Raw genomic sequence first — 10,041 nt, forward strand, 5'->3', positions numbered from 1 at the left:
CACACACACACAGACAGACAGACAGACAGAGACAGCGGCATCAACTGTCAACAGCTCGTTTGTGGACAAAAAAATGTGGATTATGAGACTATTATATGCAAACAAAATGTTTTTGTTTTTTTTTTGGTCTAGTGCATGAAAACAAGATTTGGATGTGAAAAATAAGCCTGGGTATACTGCAATTCAAAAACAAAACAAAAACATTTAGGTTTTGAAAAAAAAAAAAAAAGGATTCATTGTAAAATTATTTTCATGACAATAAAGCACATTTCCCCCAAAATGTCATCATTATAACACAAAAAAGTCATCTTATTTGCAACATAAATAAATAAATGCTTAATTAATAAGGCAAATTTTATATTTTAAATACAAAGTATTTATATATACATCATATTTTTTGTTGTGCTGATCAGATGGTTTTTTTATATTATTGTTATACAGTAAAAAAATACTATTAAAGCAATAAGATTATAATGACTTAGAATAAGAATAATGAGAATAATGTAAATTATTGGGGGATATTTTATTAATTGCCATAAAATACATTCACAATGAAAAAAAAATAACTTTTTACAGGCTATTTAGATGATTTTATTGAGCTTTTGTGGTGTGGTGTGACCTGGACGTGTTTTCATCAGTTTTACCCATCAGTACAGCAGATGATGAAGACGAGGATGAAGGCTGACCTGCAGATGACGCTTCCTCTGGACTTGCTGTAGCAGGGTTTGATCTGCAGCGCACAGGCCACAGTCTTCCACATCTCCGGCTGGCACCTGCTGATGTCCAGCACAGGGATGTTCATGAAGGGCATCTTGATGGTTCCGTTGGACCAGAGTCTGAAGTCGTTCATGGCGCCCTGGTCTGACTGAACGTTACAGCTGCGAAACAGCTCCGTCGGCCTGAGAACACAAAAACAGCGAGGTGAGACGATGTGTGAGACGCAGACTCACAGAGCAACAGCGCAGACAAAACCTGCAAAACTGCACACAGACTCGACTTTTATTCTCCACAGAAGCAGCAAATGGTGCTCGAAACACTGCAGCCTTTAAAAAAGAATATAAAAATCAGCTCCGTTTCCAATTTACAGCCGACTCGAGTTGCTTTGTGGAATTGCCTTCTTATTGCATCCCAGAAGGCCATTGTTCACTAGCAGCCGCGTCCCGACAAAGCTTTGGGAAGAGGGACTTCCTCAGGAAACCTGAAGCCGAGAGCAGCTTTTAATCTTTCTAATGATCGGCTCTTTTTATAGAGCTCAGTGTGGGACGGTGGAGCTGAGGGTTCTGCGTGTGGTTAGAAGCTGATTCCTGGTCATTTGAAGGTTTGTTTACAGCTTTTTCGTTTGGGTGTGGTGCTGATGGGCTGATCTATGACAGAAAATAAAAGAAAACCTTGACCAAAACGAAAAACTCTCTTTGCTGGGTTTATATAAACTTTCTGTTCATCTGTGAATCCTGAAAAATAAAATGCATCACAGTTTCCACAAAAATATTGGGCAGCACAACTGTTTTCAACATTGATAATAATCAGTAATGTGTTCGTGTATATATATATATATATATTTTTAAATAGCTTCACTCAATCAACCTAAACACACACAACTAAATTTAATGGGTTAAAACAGGTAAAAATGGCTCTTTGAGGTAACAGTTGAATATATATTTGTGTGTGTGTGTGTGTGTGTGTGTGTTCTGTTCATCTGTGAATCCTGAAAAATAAAATGCATCACAGTTTCCACAAAAATATTGGGCAGCACAACTGTTTTCAACATTGATAATAATCAGAAATGTGTTCCGTGTATATATATATATTTAAATAGCTTCACTCAATCAACCTAAACACACACAACTAAATTTAATGGGTTAAAACAGGTAAAAATGGCTCTTTGAGGTAACAGTTGAATATATATTTGTGTGTGTGTGTGTGTGTGTGTGTGATGTGTGTGTGTGTGTGTGTTTGTGTGTATGTGTTCATTTCATTCAGTCATATAAATAAATAAATAACACATCAGTCACCATTAGGGATGAGCTGGTGTGGTCAGGATGAAGTTGTGTGTGGATCTCTCTGTCTGGTTTATTTGTGCTGGTTTACATACTCCACAGGGTGACAAGCAGACCTGCTGTGATGTGCATCAGGGTAAGTATACATCACTCCAGCACACTTGACGCTCCGCTTTCTTCCCTATTTACCTTCAGCGCTCTTTGAAATCTGCAGGATCCAATCAACACCAGGAATCCTTCAGAGAAATCAAAGCCAGCGGCTGTTTGCCTGAGCTCACATCCCGTCAGAGGAGCGGGGGTGCCTTCATCGTCATCATCATCATCATCAGCCAAAGAAAATAAAACTCAGAATACTTCAGACTGAACTGCATTCCTTCCTCAGCCTGCAATCACAGCCACTTTTGAGGAATTTATATAAAATTTTTCAATCAGAACTACTTTTATTTTTATGGCATGTATAACTAAATATTGTAGGTATTATTTTTTATGGACAATATAATATAAGTTATCTATTCTTTAATAACATTCTCAAAACATTAGAACAATTTTTTATTTAAATATCTTTCATGGATTTTTTCCTGAAAAATTGTAGTTGAATGTTCGTCTAACATTTTTTAAATGTTACTACTTGTTCAGAACACTCAAAAGTAACGTTCTCATGATCAAATGGAACATTCCCATGTTTGCTTAACCAAGAATTTTTTTTTTAAAGCATTTACAAACTGGATGTTTTGAACGTTAAGATAACATTCAGAAATAACATTTTCATAACCTAATGGGAACATTAGCAAAACATCCATCATTGTGTTACTATGATTAGGATGACTAAGCTGGGATGTTGATAACATGGTGTTCTAAGATGCTTTTAGTGTTGCAATGGGGTTGCTAGGGAGTTTTGGGTGGTTGCTAGGGTGATTATAGGTCATAAGTGCCCACTCGTGATCTCTAGATACATACTGGCTCCCATCAATAGATGTCTATAGGATTTCTTTTCACTCATATTACTTCCAGCTGAGCAGAAATCGTGTTTCAGAACACTGTGTGTGTGTGTGTGTGTGCGTGTGTGTGTGTGTGTGTGTGTTTTAGCAGCTCTCGTCTGCTTTGATCATGTCTTGAATGCATTAGCAAACCCTGAGCTATGACAAAGGGTCAGTGTGAGTTTAAGTGTCTCAGGTCAACCAAACTCTGTTTACTCAGTATTAAATTATTCTGTTTTTCCAAACATCTGTCAAAATCTCAGCCACCTCTAGCCACCAGCCATAATTGGATTCAAAAGTCATGAAAAACCCTCCAAACCCCCTCGGGAGGTCTGCACATTCACCGTGAGCCTCGTTTGGATGCTCTCACAGGGTCCTGAAGCAATGCCATTTCATCATCTAACGAGGCTTGTTATGACACTTTCACAAACTCTTTGAGGCCCGAATCTCTCTTCAGTCAAACCTTTGAGAGGACTCGTGGGATCGACTATGGCGCAGGGGAACCAGCAGTCCCGTCATAGAGCTCCATGCATGTTTGACCCGAAAACAATGCTGGACTACTTCTGTCATCATAAATCATGCTGTCTACATCTGTAACCCACAGAGAAAATGCACAGGCCAGAGAAACCCAACAATATGCCTCCTGGGTCAGTCCCAGTCCTCGTGTTCAGTTACATAACAGCATCCAAACTTATGAACCTAGTGAACCCGTCTTTATAACAAAAAAGAGTATAACAATACTACAGTTGGCAGTTGAGGATATATGTGAATTAATTATATGCTTATTGTACACAACAGTCCAATAAACGAGAAGTTAAAATTGAGTAACATACATTTTAGACACAACATCAGTTACTCCACAATGAAAAGAGCCATCGAAACACAGCATAGTGGTGTTTTCCTCCTGAATGAATCATCTGTTGAGTAAATGATTCAATGACTCACTTTAGTGTTGGTATTGTTAACTATAACTAAAATTATTTAAAATCATTTTCATTTAATTGAAATAAAGTTGAAATAAAATTTAAAAAATGCTAGTTGAAAAACTTCAATAACTTCAATAAATAAATGTTACCTTGGCAACTAACTGAAATAAAATACTTTTAAGCTGAGCTACTAAAATAAAATAAAACAACAAAAAAAATGTATATGAACTTCACAAAATTACTAAAATTTGTATATATTGAAAATATATAAATAAAAGCTTATTCAAAATGCTAATAAATACTACAGTAGTACATACACAATACTAAAATAACTGACTCATTTGTTTGGTTCCTGAATGAATCCATGTTTTTGAATGAATCAGTTGAATGAATGATTCAAATGACTCACTCATTGCTTACAGTCACTTGTCACCATCTACTGGCTGATCAATGTAACCGACCTAATGCACAGACTGACAGACAGAAGCAGTGGAAAGTCCTGGTGCAGTTAGACTGTAGATCAACACTCTTGGTATCAGATTCGAGGATGGGCACCAACGCTTGTATAAGCAGATTGACAGTAAGAAAGTGTTTCTAACCTGTTGTTGAAGTTGGTGCAGTAGCTGAGGTCTTTGCAGCCTAACTGGCACGGCTCCCTGACGTCGGCCAAGCAGGTGATGAGGTCCATCTCAGCCGGGTTGTATTCACAATGCTGGTCGAACTCCTGCCACGTCTGAGTGCCCCAGTTGGTGCTGATCTCCAAGCACATGTTCCTAACAAACAGTGAGGATACGAACACATTCAGTCTCAGAGCGACGCCGGTAGCCTTCAGACGGCTCAGTGCTGACCTGCAGTGGGATGTGTTGGCCTTAAAGCAGCAGTGCAGTTTGGCGTAGTCCATCTTGGCGATCGGGGGTGATTCGGGGTCACTTATGGTGGGCGGGTGTGCGCTGCCCAAGAAGCACTGCCACAGCGGGTCCTGCGGGAGTGGCTGACTGCCACACTCACTGATCAGACCCTCCATGATCTCCTGCTCGGTGCTCATGGTGCGAAGAATACGCTTACAGGCCGTCTGACAGTGAGCCTCCTCCGCCCGGTCACAGCAGTACAAACCTGAGCACAGACACACGGCATTCTGGGTAAGTGAGTCATTTCCTGAATCACTTCAAACTGTCAGATTCAAAACCTGGCACTGTTCATGTTTTAAAATGTGTAGAAAGCATGATTATGGTTACTCTGTTGAAGTTAATCTACATGGTGGATGCTTCTGAATCTGTTGAGTGAATCATTCAATGACTCACTCTAGGGTTGACTGAAACTAAAATGAATGTTTTTCATTAATTGACATAACGTTTACCTAATATAATAGAAATACTGCCTTGGCAGCTAACTGAATATCCACTGATTATGTTTAACTACATTTGACACTGTTTTAGTTTTTAGTTCATCTATATGGAGGTTGCATGATTTCAGAGCAAATAAATAACTATTGAAATACTGTGATACATTGTATTTTTCAGGATTCACAGATGAATAGAAAGTTCAAAAGAACAGCATTTATTTGAAATAGAAATCTTTTGTCACATTATAAATGTCTTTACTGACACTTTTGATCAATTTAATGCCTCCTTGATGAATAAAAGTATCAATTTCTTTAAAAAAATAAAAAACACTAAGACAGACAGTATTGGCATATATTAGCACTGACCTCATCAAATACTTGTTTATATCAGGGGCGTTTAAAAAAAAAAAGTATTACAAAAATATTAGAAAATAAATATAACAGTTTTTTTTTTCTTTTTCTGATAAAGTAACGTTTATTTAACCAAGAAAACGTGACTGGGACATTACATTTGATTAAAAAAACTGAGGACTTTGTCTCCTCATTTCAGGACAGCGCAGCACTGGTTTATATGTGCATCATGCTACCATTGCTACAAGTGTTACCTTCAAAGTAGCGTTGCTTCATTGTGACAGTCACACATTTAAAAACTTCTACCTCACATTTTTATTCCCGAAACTGAAAATAGTTGAAAGAGAATCATTAGAAACCCATCAGGGTCTTGTGGGCAATATTAGCCCAGAAAGCATCTACTAAAAACAAAGGTTCTTTAATGGCTCTTAGTTCAGCAAAGACTAATAACTGTTTCTGTGCACTGTGAAAAAAATTTTTTTTAGAGTATGTTTTAGAAGAAAATACTGTTTCAGTCTTTTTTACTCGTTTAATTTGATGTGTTACTTGCAATTTCTTTGTGAAATCGGGTGCACGTACTGTCGATGGGGCTCCGGATGGGGTAGGATTTGGTGTAGTTGGCCACACAGCCGATGAGCTGCGGTTAACCGCACATGCCACAGAGCACTGACTCAATCATCATTTCTACATCTGATCAAGCAGCCACTGTTTAATAACGGCTGTCAGATGTGCAGGGAAGTCTGGGAGTTTGTCTGCAGGGCAGCGCTCTACTAATGCACACAAATAAGCGCTTCGTTCTCTCCTGAGCTCAGCGAGTGCAGGTTAAAGGTCGTGACCTTGCCTCCCAGGCACAGAAACAACTCTATCTCATTTCCTTCTCGTCCTCAAACAGGAAAGTCAGTCTCTGAGGACTGAATCACAGAAATGAGGTACAGACGGACTGATAACCAAAGACCTTGTCATGCAGCTTTGCTTACTTTCATTTTTGGTGATACAGCTGTAGAGTGGTTTCTGCAAGAGAGAAATACAATTAGTTAGAATATTGCAATATAGTTCATGAAAGATTCCCCCAAAGTTGCTTGTTTATATCACAAAGAGACATATGCACTTTATTATTATATGTATTATTACTTTACTATTTTTAATTCTTATCATTTAATGCTTTTTAATTATTATTTCATTTGATTATTTCTCACACAAAGCTGCTGTATTGTTTGCACAGTGGAGTAATACTGACTACTTTAATGAAAATTGTATGTGTGTGTGTATGTGTGTGTGTGTGTGTGTGTGTGAGAGAGAGTGTGTGTGTGTGTGTGTGTGTGTGTGTGCACTGTCCCTTTAAGACATGCCATTTTAACTTTAGCTTTTCAAATTTATAATAATTATTTCTGAATTTGTGTACTATGTCTACTACTGTTAAAATGTTTGGGGTCAATTCGATTTTTTTATTTTATTATTTTTTTTAATTCATTTTAAATTAATACTTAAAGACATTAAATGTAAAAACATAAAGGCATTTATAATGTGACAAAAGATTTCTATTTCAAATAAATGCTGTTCTTCTGAACTTTCTGTTCATCTGTGAATCCTGAAAAATAAAAAGTATCACAGTTTCCGCAAAAATATTGTGCAGCACAACTGTTTTCAACATTGATAATAATCAGAAATGTTTGTTGAGCAGCAAATCAGCATATTAGAATGATTTCTGAAGATCATGTGACACTGAAGACTGGAGTAATGATGCTGAAAATACAGCTGCGCATCACAGAAATACATTACAGTTTAACAGAGATTCACATAGAAAACAGCTGTTTTACACTGTAACAGTATTTCACTGTATTTTTGATCAAATAAATACAGCTTTGGTGAGCAGAAGAGACTCTTTCAGAAACTTCTGAATGGTAGTGTGGTAATAGAAATAAGGCACATAAAGGCTGATGCGGTTTTAGTTCTGTATTTCCCTGACAGCAGCTCTGAGCAAAGCAAGCATCAGAAATGTCTATTCTAATGCTGTATAAAAGCTTGGGTCGTCTTCACTGCATTAGAGTCGAGCCGCGCTGAAGTATGCGTACGTTTACACAACAGCTTCTCAGAAAACCAAGGGCACAAGATGAAAGAGCTGAAGTTGTTGTGAGAGCGATCCAAAGCAAACGTTGTGCCGATGGTCTGCGTGTTTGTCTGGATCTCAAGAGCCGTACGGACTACAGTCTGACCGATGGAGAACAGCATCAGAGCTACAGCATTTCTATCGGGGATCATTACTCTTTTATAACACTCAGCCAGCAGAATTACAGATTTATTGCGCTGTAATGTGGCGACAGCATGTCCAGTTAGAGGGAAACTATATTTTTCCATTGCTCAACACTAACGAAACGACCTCATAAAGAGAGGTTTGCGCCTGTGCTAGAAACCAGGCTTTCAATGAATAAACACAAATAAAGCTTGAGTCTCGTTTCAGACTGCAGAGCCGCAAGACAAACAAACAGAGAAGTGTCCAGGACTCTGATGACGGATAGAGACCTCCCAGAGTCTGCCTGCTTTCATCTCAACATCTCAACCGGAGCGAGAGTCTGCATGAAGTCTGTGTGTTAAACCAGATTCACAGCGTTTCTGAAGGAAATGTCACTGGCCCAACGCTACGGGGCTGAGGACGGTTGTCAGGGAATTGTTATGTGGTTGCTAAGGTGTTTGAAGTGTATTTTCCATACTGGCTCAGCACCAGTTCTATGATGTTCTGGTTTAAATCTGACTCAGGTCATCAGTCTAATCCAGTGTTATTAGCGATAGGTCTAACTAAAACTATTCAAACTTGAAATATAGCTGCGATAAAGTAAAACATAATCATTAGATGACAAACAAATTCATTAATAAATGAGATAAAACAGAAAAATAGAAAAGATCATTTAAAATAATAATAAATACTGCAAATAATGCTAAAACCACTGGTGTGATCACTAGACCCTAATTTGGTGTTAAAAATCACGGCTGTTTAAAAATTGCAAAAAAAATTATGCTGTATTATCACCAAATCATGGATCCAAACTTCTTTCAGTTAGCACAGGTTTTGTATTTCTTTAGGAACTGATTGATTGAGCTTAAACCTCAGTTTCTGAGTGAACATTGGCAAAATAATGCTTTTTCACATTTTGAGGTGCATAATGAGGCCTACAATCAATCAGTGGTAATAATGCAGCATAATGAGAGCTTTCTGGTCTTTTTTGACCAAAAACACCACAATTGTAACAAGGCGTGGGAAAAATTCTTTAAAAATTCTAAAATGATAAAATGTTTCTTGTGAAGTTGTTCTACCCTGTGTGAGCAAAGTCAGTGAGCTTTAGTCAATGTGATAATATTAACCAGCATTTTTGGGAAAAATGACCAGAACACAAGCTGAGGTTATTCACGTTGTATTAAAATGCATTATTGGAATGAACTTAATGTGTAATTTCTGAAAGCCTGTTTCTACCTCGAAGAAGGAAAATAAAAGTATTTGTGACTCTCACAATCTCACATCTTCGTAATTGCGACAATCTCTCACAATCTGCATTTCTCGCCGTCGTGACTTTCCATTTCACCCAAAAAAACAGTAACGGTTATTCTCATAATTACCACAATTACCTATTTTGACTCTGAGGTGGAAACAGGCTTCCAACACGTCGACATTTGTAAAATAAAGGTAAAGCTCCCACCTCTGTGTCTTTCTTGCATACTTTAGTGATGTCATTTTTAGACGATGCCTAAAAACACAAATATAAGAATCACAGTCTGACAGTGACATCTCTACATTCTCTATGTTGTGGCCTAAAAGTATTTAGATTTAGAGCCGGGAGCACATGAGATGCGTGAGGTGGAAAGTCAGATCTGTTTACTGACCTGCTTGCAGTCCCTGCGGCATTCAGCGGAGATGGCCAGCTCACAGCAGCCCAAACCCACCCATCCGTCTGACTTCTTTGATGCCCCTGGAAATGTTCAGAATCACAGTGAGCTTTACAGTGGATCTAATGCAGAAGCATACATGACACACTGATGAGTCTCAAAACAACACGGCATTCATATTGCATGCAGATGTGCTTTGAATGTGGAGAGTTTGGCTTGGGTTCTTTATGAGCTGCAGCTCAACGCTCTGGACGGGGTTTTAATGGCCATGCAAGGTGTAGCTTGACTGATGTGAAGTGTGATATCTGTGCATCTGGGAGGCATTATGTCTTCAGAGACTCTAAATCCTCTCTTGTTCTTTTAAGGCTGGTACAGGTGTGTTCTGCAGACGGCTCTCAACGTCTCCATCTGTGTTCACGTACCCGGCAATGTGTTGTTGATGCAGATCCAAAGTTCACTCTGCGAAGCGAAAAGGAGATGTTTAGCACGACAACAACTCAGAACACATCATCTACTCGCTCTCATGTGCTTCCAAACCTGAGGATTCTTCTTTGAAGAGCAGAAGAAGTTAT

At 38.4% G+C, this 10,041-nt stretch overlaps 1 protein-coding gene across 1 annotated transcript in view; it reads right to left on the reverse strand.

The window, feature by feature from the left end:
• Positions 1 to 10,041, reverse strand: part of reck (reversion-inducing-cysteine-rich protein with kazal motifs) — a 53,312-nt gene that overhangs the window by 15,613 nt on the left and 27,658 nt on the right. Inside the window, exons 7-11 of the mRNA XM_016539022.1 lie at positions 6,527 to 6,604; positions 6,173 to 6,230; positions 4,749 to 5,013; positions 4,500 to 4,673; positions 687 to 899 (exon numbers count right to left, since the gene is read on the reverse strand). Coding sequence (XP_016394508.1) covers positions 687 to 899; positions 4,500 to 4,673; positions 4,749 to 5,013; positions 6,173 to 6,230; positions 6,527 to 6,604 — 788 coding nt within the window. The remainder of the gene's footprint in view (positions 1 to 686; positions 900 to 4,499; positions 4,674 to 4,748; positions 5,014 to 6,172; positions 6,231 to 6,526; positions 6,605 to 10,041) is intronic.

The sequence above is a fragment of the Sinocyclocheilus rhinocerous genome, unplaced genomic scaffold (assembly GCF_001515625.1).
Source record: "Sinocyclocheilus rhinocerous isolate Xijiao unplaced genomic scaffold, SAMN03320098_v1.1 scaffold2773, whole genome shotgun sequence".
NCBI classification, from domain to species: domain Eukaryota; kingdom Metazoa; phylum Chordata; class Actinopteri; order Cypriniformes; family Cyprinidae; genus Sinocyclocheilus; species Sinocyclocheilus rhinocerous.